Source organism: Leopardus geoffroyi, chromosome B4, assembly GCF_018350155.1.
Source record: "Leopardus geoffroyi isolate Oge1 chromosome B4, O.geoffroyi_Oge1_pat1.0, whole genome shotgun sequence".
Taxonomy (NCBI): Eukaryota; Metazoa; Chordata; class Mammalia; order Carnivora; family Felidae; genus Leopardus; species Leopardus geoffroyi.
In genome coordinates, this window is record NC_059341.1 from 99,823,286 (window position 1) to 99,837,832 (window position 14,547).

Here is a 14,547-nt window from a genome sequence, read left to right on the forward strand (position 1 = left end):
GATAGTCCACTGGGACAAATGTTACAGTACTGGGAGGACGCTCCTTGTCTACTGGTTTGTGTCCAAATCTGAGGAAGGAACTGGAACAATGTGGGAAGGACATAGAGAACTTCCCTCTTCCCTCCAGGGGCTCAGGAAAGGGTTCTAGGTTATTCTCATTAAGGGAGGTCCCTTTGGAACAGGTAGAAATTGGCTTTGTCAGTGCCCCCCTCACCAGTTCTGAGGTAAGGAATTTCAAGAAGGAAATAAAACCACTATTGGAAGCTCTATTGGGCTTGGCAGATCAGGTTGATCAGTTCTGGGGACCTAATGTTTATTCTTGGGCTGAGCTGATGTTTATCACAAATATCTTATTTACCGAAGAGGAAAGAGGAATTATCATGAGGGCTGCAATGTCTATTTGGGAAAGAGAGCACCCACCCCGCCTGGGTGTTAGGCGAGCTCAACAAAGCTGGTTGTAGACCTGGTTGGGACGACCATGATCCTGGGGACAGGGTTAGGATGCAGGATCTAAGAGAGCTAATAAAGGGATCAGGGAATCAGCTCCAAGATATCAGGATGTCGCCAAAGCTTTTGAGATATAGCAAGAGAAGGAGGAAACCCCAACTACTGTCTTACAGAGGCTTAGGGATCAAATGAGGAAATATTCAGGCCTCTACCTTCAGAGAACCTATTGGGCAGGGTCTCCTGAAGGTTAATTTTGTCACTAGAAGTTGGCCTGATATTGCCAGAAAGTGCAGAAGATGGATGGATGGAATGAGACGCAAATAGAAGGATTGCTCAGGGAGGCACAAAAGATATTTGTAAAGAGGGATTGTTATGCCCAGAATTCGTGATCCCCAAATACCGCCAGGGAGCCAAGTCCGAGGCAAAAGCAAAAGAGCCTTTATTCGAGCTAGCTCGAGCTCAATCCACTACCTGCACCGACGCAGTGGTGAGATACCGGGGAGAGAGAGTGAGTTTCAAAAGCACAAAGGTTTTATAGGGGTCTAGGGGAAGTTGGTGAGGTAATGGCTGTGGCCTCAGCTGATTGGCTGGGGAAGGGCCGGAGTCCTGTTATGCAGGTCGCTGGGCGTGTTTTGATCAGGAAGTTTGAACCGGTGAGCGGGAGGTTACTCAAGGGGAGGAGGCGTGGTCTAGGTGAAGGACACAGAACAAGATGGAGTCCGCGGGGGTAGGCCCGCCCTTTCAGGATGAGGAGAAACAAAAACAGAAAGCAAAGATGATGGTAACAACTGTGGAGAAGATGATTGAAAGGACAGGGGGAAATAGAGGAGGGGGGAGGGGGGAAGGGGGAATGATGAGGAAAACAAAGGCTAGAGAGATGTAACTTAAATAAATCTCCTTGCAGATTGCAGCCCACTGATAAACACCTGAAACATGCAGAGCATGACCTTCCTCACGGCTGCCTTAGTGCCTCAATATCGTTTTATTACCTAGGCTTATTAAGGTCAAATAAGCTCATGTTATCTCTGTTGCAATTTGTTAGCAAAAAGACTTAAAATGATGGCCAATTCTGTTTATTTATATTGAGAGAGACAGAGGCAGCATGAGTGGGGGAGGAGCAGAGAGAAGGGGAGACAGAGAATCCCAAACAGGCTCCATGCTCTCAGCGTGTCAGGGAAATCAAAGAGCAATGTCCTGGGTTAGAAGATTATAGGGAATGCATTGCAAAGCAGAAAACTGCTTTTTGGCCTTGCTGAAAACAGCGGCCTTGCTTTGCTTATCTAGTTAGTGTATATCTACGGGTTAGTTAATGTATATCTATGGGTTAGGTCCTGCCTGTGTTCATAAATTCCTTAGACCATGTTATCTCATGGGATATTTTATCCTGCCTTGTTTTTCTGCATGCTTTCTATACATTCTTACTGGCACGTAGCCCACTGATGTATTGTGCAATGTTTCTCTAAATGCAGACTCAATGAATACGGGAGCTTGGGAGCAGCTGGGGGAAACTTCCCTTAGCCTCCCTCTCACCTCCCTTGACTTGAATGGAGTTTTGAGTAGTCTTTTCTGCTCTCCTCAGCTGTGCTGGACAAAGCCGGAAGCTGAATCCACAACTGGTGACACTGACGCAATAGTGATAGACTTGAGAGGAAGATTTTCAGGGGGCAGAATGGACACATTCAGGCAAAGAAAGTGAAATTGTCCAGACTTCTGACAGACCACATCACGGTAAGGGACAGCAGTACCCGCTTGGGATAGCTGCCAACGTGTCTAGTTTTCAATGAGAGTATTTTTCTCTTTCTCTACCATGGGCCAAAAAATGCCAAAGGAACAGCTATTGTATTTAAAAACTTTACAGCAGCTTTTAAAGGCGGCTCATTGTATGGTTACAAAAGATCAATTAAGTAAATTGTTATGAGCAATAAGAGATGCCTGTTCCTGGTTCCTCAACCCTGGTACAGTTGTTTTAGATCTATGGGAGTTAGTGGGAAAAAATCTAACAAGAAAACTTGAAAAAGGAGAGAAGCTTCCTGATTCCATTTTAGTGACCTGGAGTTTAGTCCGTACAGCATTATGGCACTTACGTGTATCTCCAGAGAAGGAACAAATTAAGAAAGAAAGCCTAACACCCACCTCTCCTATGACACCTCCTACTATGGATGATGACCCCTCCACCGCCCCTTCTGTGCCTACTCCCCCCAATCCATTCATTCATTCATTCATTTCCCTGGTTAATGACTATGATAATTGGAGCCAACTGTGGTTAGTGTACCTCAGGACAGGGACTTTAAGGAATATCTCCAAGCAGCTGCTGAAACCCCATTTGGTTCGGGGAAATTCCTTGTCTTCTCTGGCCTGACATGGATTGCCTAATTCCACTAGTTGATGGAAAACAAAACAAAACAAAACAAAACAAAACAAAACCTGGCGTCTGCTCCTCTGAGCTGACAGGCTTTAGGACCCAGAGACGTCTTTCTCTGCTCTCTGGGCCTTTATCTGCTTCCAGGCTTCTTGGCCAAACCTCACTGACTCATCCTTCCCCTCCCCCTTCTGTTTCTGCAGCACCTGGGGTGCCGCCCCTGCATAACTGGTTCCTATCCCACCCTCAGTGCCTCAGGCACCACTAGTTCCTCCTCCTACCCTCCTGTCCGGGAGCAAAGAGCACCCCCTTGGGCCCCCGCACTTCATATTCCCCACCAGCATTCCAGGTAAAAATTAACCATGGAGAACAAATTGTCTTAAGTGGACCCAAGTAAACCGTATTCAGTGTTTAAGATAATTTAAGTTTGTTGGGTTTTGATAGACCTGTTTATCAGCATTAAATATGGAATTTATTCTATCTAGGTTTGCTGAAAGTCAAGTAAGCTTGTGTTATCTCTGTTGCAATTTCTTAGCAAAAGGATGACTTAAAATAATGGTTAATTTTGTCTGTCTCAAAGTTGTCATGGGTAATTGTGGAGATAGCTTTCAGTCCTTGGTAACCAGATGTTAAAGTTTTGTTTGCACAACAAATGGGATTGAATTCGTTGGCTATCTAATGAGATAAAAGGCTAAAGCACTGATGACTAGATGTAGGTTTGTGCTTTTGACTTATTGCAGAGAAACTAAGACTATTTGGGTCTGATAAACATGCTTCATACTTTATTAAAATTTTACTATGGAAAACCTGCATTGCGCTCACTTGATAAACTTACCATCTGAAAAAAATTCTGATATAACAGTTCTCAATTGGTTACTGATGAAGTTTTGGGGTGATAATGGGGTGGTCTAGAGCCGAGAGTCAAGAAAGAATTATTGAACACCTCTTTGGTGCAAAAAGGTTATTTTATTAAAGCATGGGGACAGGACCCATGGGTAGGAAGAGCTGCACTGGGGTTTGACAGGTAATTCATTATATACCCTCAGGTTGGGAGGGGGTCAGGGATAGAGTAAGTCTGTACGGAATTTTGGAAGCAAGGTTTCCAGGACCTTGAGGGGCTAGCTGTTGCTAGGGAAACTCCACTAATTACAGTTTAATATCACCTTAGTTATGAGACCCTTCAGATGTATATCAGGGGACCATAAGCTTGGAGTATGATTGCCAGCATATATTTTGGGGCAGTTGAGATACAGGAAGTAGATTTACAGGATCCTCCCGTTTGGGACACTGTTAACCTAAGGTTCTCTTTTGCCCCCAGCAAAGTGTCATCATTGAGTCAGCTGAGCTCCTAGAGAGATGTCACTCTGCCAGTTTCAAGGACTTGTCAATGGGCAGTAGGCAGTAAGGGAATTTAATTTTTCATTTACCTTAGTTTCTCACATCAGCATGGCAAGCACTTCAACCCCTTTCCTTTGTTCTTGGGTAGCCAGGAATGTCAAAGGAATATCACACATATTACACCTGGGGTGGGGGTGGGGGAGGGGAGTGTGTGTGCCAGCCTGTATTTTACCCTCAGCTTGCCCCACACTCCCTCATCAGTTACGAAGTTTTCATTGGAGACTAAGGTTTCTAAGAGCTAAAATTCTGCTAAGTGTACTAAAGACTGATGGAAATAAGGAAAGCAATTCCATATGTAGAAAAGTAGGAGATATGTAAGAAAGATTAAAGAATGGAAATACATTTTTTTGTTGAAGGTAAAAGAAAGTAATTTTGTCCTAAATGAGACTGGTTGTCGGGAGAGAAATGGCTTGGGACAAAATCTGAATGCAAAGGAAAGTTGTAGAAGGTTCGTGAAGGGAAATCTTTGGAAAGGAATTTTATGTGTGGTCAGGATGGACTAACATTGAAATGAATAGATTTTAAAAGTACACTGGTATAAGATTCAAATTCTGCTTTTCTCTGTGTTCAAGAGACTAAGTTTTCTTGGACTGTTGATCTGCTCTTGATAAGAAAATGTAAACAAAGTTGTTCGTTTTTTTTCTCTTTTGTCTGCTGGGAAAACCAAAGCTTATGTTTTGTCTTTGTCAGGTCTTTATTTAGTTAAAACTTCTCAATGTTAAAGGAGCTAAGTTTTGCTAACAACCATATAACTCTACTGGACAAGCTATTATAGAATGTACACATGCCACTTTAAAACAAATGCTTCACAGGTGCACCTGGGTGATTCGGTCAGTTAAACGTTCAATTTCAGCTCAGGTCATGCTCTCATGGTTTGTGGGTTCGAGCCCCATGTCTGTCTCTGTGCTGACAGCTAGGAGCCTGTAGCCTGCTTTGGATTCTGTGTCTCCCTCTCTCTGACCCTCCTACGCTTACACTCTGTCTCTCCCTCTCTCTTTCTCTCAAAATAAATAAACATTAAATTAAAAAAAAAAAACTGCTTCACAAACAAAAAAGGGTGAAACTGCACAATGACCCCCCCACCTTGGAATTCACTGTATAAAGCCTGTATAAAGCCTTATACTGTATAAAGCCTTACACACTCTAAATTTTTTAAATTGTGATTCCCATGGCCTCACAGCTGCTGAATGGCATTTTGCGCCACATCTCCTGGCTCAAGTATCAGAGCCTAAGTGCTACTTAAAGATATATGAGGCAATAATTCATGGAAAGGACCCTATGAACTGATAACATGGGTATGGGGACATGCATGTGTTCTCCCATCAGGACCGCACTGGGCACGTGCCCATCTGATCAAACCATACCATGATTTGGAAGGATCAGCCTTTCAACCCGCTTCTTCAGATGGCCGATTTGTCTTTGTAAGGGGAGACCATGCCCACAAACGACCAAGGCAAGTGATGTCACCTGGAAACAACTTAAGAAGCTTGATCAACATGTCAGTGAGGTCATAGGCCGTGTCTGAGCGCCACCAACCCCAGAAAACAGGTTTTTAGCATATTTAGCTGTAGTTTCTCAAAACTCGGCTAACGTAATGATTTGCTGAATCTTTTTCTTTATCCGGACCACTACTGCTTTTTCATCACTGTATTGGGTTCATATCATAGACCCCCCTTTCTTTAAGCTGTTTACATGGTGGGATGCAGACCATCCACTAACCAGTAATGATTCTTTTTGGACTGGAGGCATCTGGCTTCTGCCAAAAGGCCCTCTTACTAAATGGAGAGATTGGTTAAAGCTGAATACTTCTGTTCCTTTTGTGTCCTTAATGAAGTTTTGGGATGATGGTAGGGTGGTCTGGGGCTGACGGCCAAGAAAGAATTCTTGAAGTCTTTGGTGCAAAAGGTGATTTTATTAAAGCACGGGGACAGGACCCGTGAGCAGAAGGGCTGCGTGGGGTCATGATGGGTAACTCATTACATACCCTCAGGTTGGGCGGGGGTCAGGGATAGAGTAAGTCCCTGAGGAATCTTGGAAGCAAGGTTTCCAGGACCTTGAGGGGCTAGCTGTTGCTAGGGAAACTCCATTTATTACTGTTTAGTAAAACCTCTGTCATGAGCCCCTTCAGATGTGTATTGGGGGCCATAAGCTTGGAGTATGATTGCCAGCATCTATCTTGGGGCAGTTGAGATAAAGGAAGTTTCTAAAGGAATTTTTATATGTCAAAGTAGACTTACAGGATCCTGGATGTCAGGATAATGTTAAGCTAAGATTCCCTTTTACCCCTAGCAAGTGTCATCATTGAGGCAGCTGAGCTCCTAGAGGGAAGTCACTCTGCCAGTTTCAAGGACTTGTCAATGGGCTGTAGGCAGTAAAGAAATTTAATTTTTCATTTGTCTTAGTCTCCCACATCACCATGGCAAGTACTTAAACCCCTTTTCTCTGTTCTTGAGTAGCCAGAAGTGTCCAAGGAATATCACACATAATCCACCTAGGGGTGGATGGGGTGCTGTTAGTCTGTGCTTTGCTGTCAGCTTGCCCCACATCATCATCACATTTCCCTCCTTTTTGTGTAACCTGGATGTTTGAAAACCTTCTGGATGTTTAAAAATCACAGCACAGATGTATCTTCACCACGTGCCTAAAACACAGGACCACAAGGCAAATTTGACATTCATTTCAGTAGCCTCCTTCGCTACATCCACCTCCACCAAGGAGGCTCATCCACTCCTCCCCACTGATCATCGCCACATAAAGAAGATATGGTCCCCTTGTGGCTCTTCAGTCATCTAGCAGCCCTGCAGGACCTCCCTTGCCCATAAAGAGGAATTTTTTTCAAAATCTTACTCTCATTAACTAGGGTCCTAAAGGACACAACCTCAGTGGGCAAACCAATTGGGTTTTCAGAACCTCGCAACTTCTCCATCCTTTGCACTGATGGTGGACTTTCAGGGCCAACATTAAGAATTGAAAACAGGTTCATATAACCTGTGGCATCACAACTTACAGCGTCTTAGCCTTCCAGTTTTGTTATGCCATCTCCCTTACAGGCATTATGCTAATAGTAATGGTACCTTTCATATGAATCTCACACAGATTGTCTCAGACAGCATCGTGATCTGTACACCTCATCCCTATGTTTTCATAATTTCCACTAAGCCGGTTAATACAAGATTCGACAACCCATATTGTTTTTGAAGTAGCTCCTCTGGCTTGGTACACAGCCTGTAGCAGCCATTATAACATCACCAAACTTTCTGTCTCGCCTATGTTTATCTTAAAAGGATAGCCTCAAATTTGGTTGCCGGTAAATCTAACAGAGCCCTGGGAAGGGTGCAACGGTATTGCTGAATTAGCCCAAGCCATTTCTAAGTGGAGACCTAAAAGATTTGTTGGATGGCTCATTGCCTTCCTTATCTCATCGGTTGTCATCTTAACCATAGCCTCTGTTGCCGAGGTCTCCCTGACAAAGTCTGTCCACAATACTAAAGTAGTCAATCACATAATGACTGATATCACCAAGGCAACGACTACTCAAAGGCAGGTTGCTAACAGTATTAGGCAGAGACAACAAGCTGCTGAAGTAGCCCTCAAATGCATGGGGGACCACCAACAGGCACTTGTTGATCATCAAAGTATACAATGTGACTGGCGACATGACAAAATTTGTGTCACTCCCTTACAGTATAATATGTCTCAACACTCCTGGGAGTTAGTGAAAAAACACCTGCAAGGAGCTTCTTCCCCCAATTTACAATCTGAGATTAATGCTCTGTCTTCCCAGCTGCATCAAAACCATTAGATATTCAACAGGAAACACAGATACAAGTTGAACAGGAGTTATCTGACAATGTGAAATGGTTAAATCCAACCAACTGGTTCCATGACCTCAATTTATTTGGATTATTGGAGCTCTCCGCTTATTAATCTTTTTTGTCTTTCTCATAGCCCTGTGAATGATCTACACCTTAGTGGCCTCCTCATGACATCGTGAACAATGACTGGTTACCCTCCTCAACTTCCATTTGTTTGAGGCCTCTTCAAACAAAAAGTACTGGGATACTCGATAATCCTTTAGCATTTTATCTATGCAAGCCTTTATCAGCAGTGTATATGAGTTAATTTATGTACGATTATAAAGATCCCATGGTTCTCCAAAATAAAAATAGTTCTAGGGTGTTTTTTTTCCCGATTACTATATGCTTACTGTAAAAAAAAAAAAAAAAAAAAAAATTCCACAATAAAGAAGAGGAGGGAAGTAAAGAAAAAATCTAAACTGCCACCATTCAGAGAGATTAACACTGAAAACAAGTTTCTTTCTTAACACACATGCGTACTTTTCAAGGACACCATGGCAAAGACCAGGGTAAGAACAGGAAAGACTCAGCCAAGTTGTAAGCCTTCTTGAAAAGAAGCAGAGGCTTGCATTTGCTCCTTGCTAAAAGTTCCTGTTCTGAGCAAACCCTCTTCTGTGGGTTTTTGTTGTGGAGACCTTTTTGTTTGTGGAAATTAAGAAGTGTTGAGGGTTGTAGCTCAGAAGAGCTAATTTGCCTGGCATAATAATGTAAAAAGAGTCTCTAAGGGCAGACATTCCCTTTTGCTTATTATTTTCAAGAAATTAGAGAAAAAATTGATTAGTTCTTTTCAATACCAAGATAATATTGCTTATTCTTGGGAGTTGTATGTGTACAATGGGGATTGCTCAAGCAATCACAAAATGTCACTAAATTTCCTTGTTTGCAAGGTCGCATTTTTCTTGTTCAAAACTCAGACAATCTAGCTCACAGAGACTCAGAAGAAGGTGGGAAGCAGTCCCAGGCCTGCATCTCACCTCAAGCTGCAGGAATGTCTCACTGTTGACTACCTTGATCAAAAGGTTACCTCTGAGCCCTAGACAAGAAGTCTTAGGTCAATATAATGGAAAGAAATGCTGGTACCAATTAGGCAGCCTGGACACAATTGAGATTATTTATGAGTATTTTGTGAGGTTATCGGGGGTGGGCAATACATTCACCTCAGAGTTCTATAATGTTTCCTTTTAAGAGTTTCCATCAAAAATAATCGCCCCCAGGGGCGCCTGGGTGGCACAGTCGGTTAAGCGTCCGACTTCAGCCAGGTCATGATCTCGCGGTCCGTGAGTTTGAGCCCTGCGTCGGGCTCTGGGCTGATGGCTCAGAGCCTGGAGCCTGTTTCCGATTCTGTGTCTCCCTCTCTCTCTGCCCCTCCCCCGTTCATGCTCTGTCTCTCTCTGTCCCAAAAAAAATAAATGTTGAAAAAAAAAAAAAAAAAAATCGCCCCCAAACCTGTTCCATTCTCCACATCTCTTGGTTTTCTAAAACACTATTGTTTCTAAAACCAGATCACACCCCAATTACAGCTAAAAAAACAAACAAAAAAACCCTTCTATAACTTCTCATTCGATTCGTAATAAAATCCAAATCATTGGCAGAAGCCAGCAAGTTCTCCCTGATCTGCCTCTTACTGCTGTCTCTGTCGTGAAAGCACTATTTGGATTCTAAATTCCATGAGAACCAGGTACCATGTTTCCTACCAGCCATACTTGAAGACCATCTCTGTAGAGAGAGACAACGTGCAGTGGCTCTTTCTCTATTTTGTTTCCAACTTCACAGCTGGGTATGAAACAGAGAAGCTGAAGAGACCCCATGGGGAAAAAAACAAAAAAAGCCATTTTTTTTCCTTTGCTTCTTTTCCAGTTTCTATTCTTGCTAGGACCTGCACCCACAGTCTACTCTACACATGCCTTGTAATGCAAATAGCCTATGTTCTCCTTTGTTTTTTTAAAGTAGGCTCTATGCCCAACGTGAGGCTTGAACTCACAACCCTGAGATCAATAGTCATATTCACTACAGACTGAGCCATCCAGGCTACATATGTCTTCCTTGTAAGGGACAAAGAGATAATAATATGTTTGGAGTCTTCCAGCACAATAAATCTAAGGAGTGATGAGGCAGGATCATCATAAACATTCTCTAAGACTACTGACTCCAAACACCTTGGTGCCAAGACCCATGACTTCAGGGAATGAGTGACTTATGAAGGACACCCAGACTCTGTCCTGGTTCTGACCAGTTCCTAGATGCCTAAGAGGACACATGTACCTGACCATAATTGACAGTAGACAGTAAAAACCCCAGACCCCAAGCAAAGGCGAGACTCATGCTCTTTTCCTTTCCTGGATACTCTGTCCGAATCTCTCTCTCTCTCTCTCTATCTCTCTCTCTCTCTCTCTCTCTCTCTATATATATATATATATATATATATATATATCTTCAATAAACTCTACTTTCGCCTCCTGCTGGCCCACATCTGATGTCCACCTTTCTCAAGCCAAGAACCCTCTGGGTCCTTGGACCCAGCCTGCCTGCAGCAGATATATGGTTCCTATTCTCCAATTCTCTTCACTTCCTTATTTTTTTTTTCACTTCAACACCAGTCTGATTCCAGCTCAGCAAAGACCTCACTGCTGTTGTAGGAAGCCATTTCAACCCGTGTCAGAATGGGGTAAGCATCCTCCATAAGTCCTCAGCCCCTGGTGCTTCCCTCCACCCAGACCTTCAACCGTCCCTGGGCTGGTCACCACCCCACAGCTCCTGCTTCTCTCGGCTTCTTGAGGGCAGCGTGTTTATCTCCTATTACTAAACTGAATACCCAGTGCAGACATTTAATATGTGTTAATATATTGGCTAGTTCATTAGATCCTCCCAAATCCTCTCTGATTAAGGGGCTAGAAAAAGTTTTATTTGCTTCATTCAGTAAATAGGCAGCTGCAACTAGTGAGGAACAGAACTTAAACTAAAATCTGAAATTGAGACCAGTGCTCTCTCTACTATTCTCTCTCTCTGCCCTCTCTTTGCCATGGTTACACACACACACACACACACACCACTGTGAATGAATTCTAGGTCAAGTTAAGATGTTAGCCAGATATTCCAACCACTGTGCTGATATGACTCTAAACAAGTTTGAAAAGCATTTTGCAAGACATTTATGGGAGTAAGAGATATGTTTTTATTTAACCATAAAAATTGAGACTGTTATTTCTGGAGATTCCAGAGTTTCCTTTGAAAGTATCCCCCCTAACTCGAAAGAAAGTCTGATGCAGCCTCATAAATATCTATGTTGTAATAGGTGCTGTGTCACTGAGAACCACTGAAACGGCAGGGTTAAGAGCACAAAAGTGGCGGCAAACCATATATGGCGAAACCCATTTCTTTAAACTTGTGATGAACTCAAGTTCTGCTTTCCATTTTCTCAAAGCTGAAATCAGCCACGCTTTGTCAAACTGAGAGAGGCACACGCATTCAGAACCTTCACTGGCTCCGGTTTCCAGCCTCCGGGGGCTCCATGCCAGACAGACTGAGCATGCGGGCCACACTTGCCATGACAGCCTGGATGGTTTCCTTAGTTTCCAGCTATGAAAACACAGCAATTAGTTTGCCAGGTATCGAAAATGAAGATTTCATCAAAGACTGTGTTCGATTTCATAACAAGTTCCGATCAGAAGTGAATCCAACAGCCAGTGATATGCTATACATGGTAAGGAAAATGTCAGTATTCGTGATAGAAGTAAGCTAACGTGTGTTGCTTTTAGAGGTCAGTCCTTGCTAATCCTAAATGCCTTTTTGTTCCCATTGTGATTAACGTGTGCAGTAAATTCACAATCTGTGATCAAAACGAATCCGGTTTAGCTCTGTTGACTCATCTTTTCTAAGCAAGCTCAGCAAGTACATTTTACTCCTCTTTTTAAATGCTTCCTTTCCTCTGGTCAGAAGATGTTACTTTTTTTTTTTTTTTTTTTTTTTTTTTTTTTTTGTCCCTTTCTTCCCTGTTAATTTTTTGAGGGCTTTTTTTGTTTGTTTGTTTATCTCTAAGTTTACTTTTCTGTTGTTGCTGGCAGAGCATATTGACTTTCTCTGGAAGGCAGGATGGCATCTCAGGAAAGGATAGGATTTTGAATCAGTCAGGCATGGGTTTGAATGCCAGCTCTGTGGCTGTGAGCTGGTTTTTAATCTTTCTGAGCTCCTCAGGATAGGGGCTGTTGTGTTTATTAAATTATATATACCATGTGAAACACAGCCTTAAGTATTCTGCACATAACAGGCCCTCAGTGAAATGCTGATCTGTGTCCCTCATTTAGATTCTAAATTCCACAAAACAAGATCATCAAGTTTCCCAGTGGCCTTATTCAACACTGGGAGACCACACGTACAGGGAGGACCCTTCTCTAGTCAGTCATCGCCATTATCATGCCTCATTCCCCGCTTCAAATTCTCACTTTGCTCATTCCAGTTACATTTTTTGGTAACAGTTTTCATTCTCTTTGAAAGAAGCTTTATTCAGGAGGCCGGCCACCTGATGAGAAGGCAGACTCTGGTCCAAAAGCCAGCTCCACGGTTTCTGCCTAGCCAAGAGGGCTTTAAAGGGACTGGGCGTGGTTAGTTAGGGAGGGGGTGCGGTGGCCTGTAACGTTTCCTGATTCCGGGTAGGTTCAGTGGTGCCTCTTTACAGCTTTCAGTGCCAGGCGGTTGAGCAAGAGGTCTAATTCCTGTCTGTGATGGGTGAGGGCTTTCTGTTCTCTCATTAACTGTATGATGCCACATAACCCTCTGGTCATCAGTTCCTCATCTTCCAGTGTCTGTACTGATCCCTCTCCAAATCTTTTTCCTCATTGTAGTTGAAAGATCTTTACAAAACCCAATTTTCATTCTCGACCCTCCTACTGTTTAACGTTTCTTTTTGCAGACTTGGGACCCAGCACTAGCGCGAGTTGCACAAACATGGGCAAGAAACTGTCAGTTTGTACACAACGTTCAGCTGCATTCAAGCTACAAGCTGCATCCAAATTTCTCCTCTCTGGGAGAAAACATCTGGGCTGGGTCTCTCTCCCTGTTTTCTGCATCTTCAGCCATCACAAACTGGTACAATGAAGTTCAATACTACGACTTCAGGACTCAGAAATGCACCAAAGTCTGTGGCCATTACACTCAGGTAAGTATCTGCCTGTTCCTTATTCTCTTGAAACTATCTCTTCAAAGGCAAAGAGAAAACTGGAATCTGGTGTTAAGAAAATATAGAGTAAGCTGGTGTGCCTGTACATGTCAGAGAGTAGAGCTTACAAGCTTATCTAGAAAAATAAAAAAATGGAGCAGACTTCAATAGCAGAGGGGGTGGTGCTTGAAGAGGTTAGTTATGTGTTTAAACGCAAAAGGTGAGGCTCACCAATCTGGACAGACTTTGAATATTTTGGTAACAGCTGCCTGCCTGGGGCACTTTGTTCCATTTGTGAACAATCAGAGGACTTTATGAGTGAATGGATTTTCAGGTATGCGTCCTCTATAAAATTTGAGGCAGTTGATTGGGGTCTATAAAATTGGGAGAAACAAGCCTCTCAGACAGAAGCATCAATTCCATAGCCTCCTATTCCTTCAAATATGAACCGAGAGCCTGTGGTGGGTCACACAAGGAAGAGAAAAACAATGGTGAGGCCAACATGTAAATCTGTGTAAACCATTCTGTGGCTATTTTTCCCCCATTGAGATTTTTTTTTTTAACTCAGGTTGGTTTTGGTTTCCTAACCCTAAGGCATGTTTGCAACATGATGTCAACAAGTCCCTAGGGTAGCATGTCTATCGTCTTACTATCCTGCCTCCTGATCCTGGTCACATTTCATTTATTTACTTTTCTTCCTGGCAGTCCTTGTCAAGCCAATAAGTAAGGGTGCTGAACCTATGTCTGACTGCTTCTTACATACAAAAATGTGCTGAAGTGAGGTATGAGGGTACAAACATTTCTAACAAGGCAGTTAACTTGGAATAATAGGTGTTTTTAAAGAGCAAAATGTTGTTGGAAAAAGTCTCAGGGCAGCTCAGCCTCATAGAGCCTCTGATCTCGCTGGTGTTTCACCAAACAGGTGAAACAAGTTTGGCACAGATATTTACTATCATGATGTGAGGGGAAGGGCAGATTTCAGTGAAATTCTCATCTCTACATTATTGTAGGCAAGAATGAGCTATCAAACCACCAGCAATATTGGTCCCTTTCTTGAAAATATGAGTTAGGTTTCCCCTAGACTCATCCCATAAACAATTAATCTTGGCTTATGTTTACAAAAAATTTTAACCAGAAAAGTGATTCCATCAGAATCCCACAAGTCCTAGAAGGCAAGAAAGCTAAATCCAGTTTGCCCACAAGCGGCACTGGTACCATTAACCATTGCACTGTTTAAATTTTTTTTTAAGTTTATTTATCTATTTTGAGAGAGAGACAGCATGAGCAGGGGAGGGGGAGAGAGAGAGAGAATTCCAAGCAGGCTCCACACTGTC

At 42.9% G+C, this 14,547-nt stretch overlaps 1 protein-coding gene across 3 annotated transcripts in view; it reads left to right on the forward strand.

Annotated features, from left to right (window-relative positions):
* Positions 1-1,180: 1,180 nt before the first annotated feature.
* GLIPR1 (GLI pathogenesis related 1) overlaps positions 1,181-14,547 on the forward strand; it is a 32,592-nt gene continuing 19,225 nt past the window's right edge. Inside the window, exons 1-4 of one of the 3 annotated variants that reach the window (XM_045466956.1) lie at positions 1,181-1,228; positions 2,027-2,175; positions 11,483-11,761; positions 12,968-13,213. In XM_045466956.1, coding sequence (XP_045322912.1) covers positions 11,570-11,761; positions 12,968-13,213 — 438 coding nt within the window. In that variant the 5' untranslated portion in view covers positions 1,181-1,228; positions 2,027-2,175; positions 11,483-11,569. Of the gene's footprint in view, positions 1,229-1,909; positions 2,176-3,009; positions 3,156-11,482; positions 11,762-12,967; positions 13,214-14,547 lie in introns of those variants that run through there. The other 2 variants (XM_045466958.1, XM_045466959.1) reach the window with 2 other exon arrangements.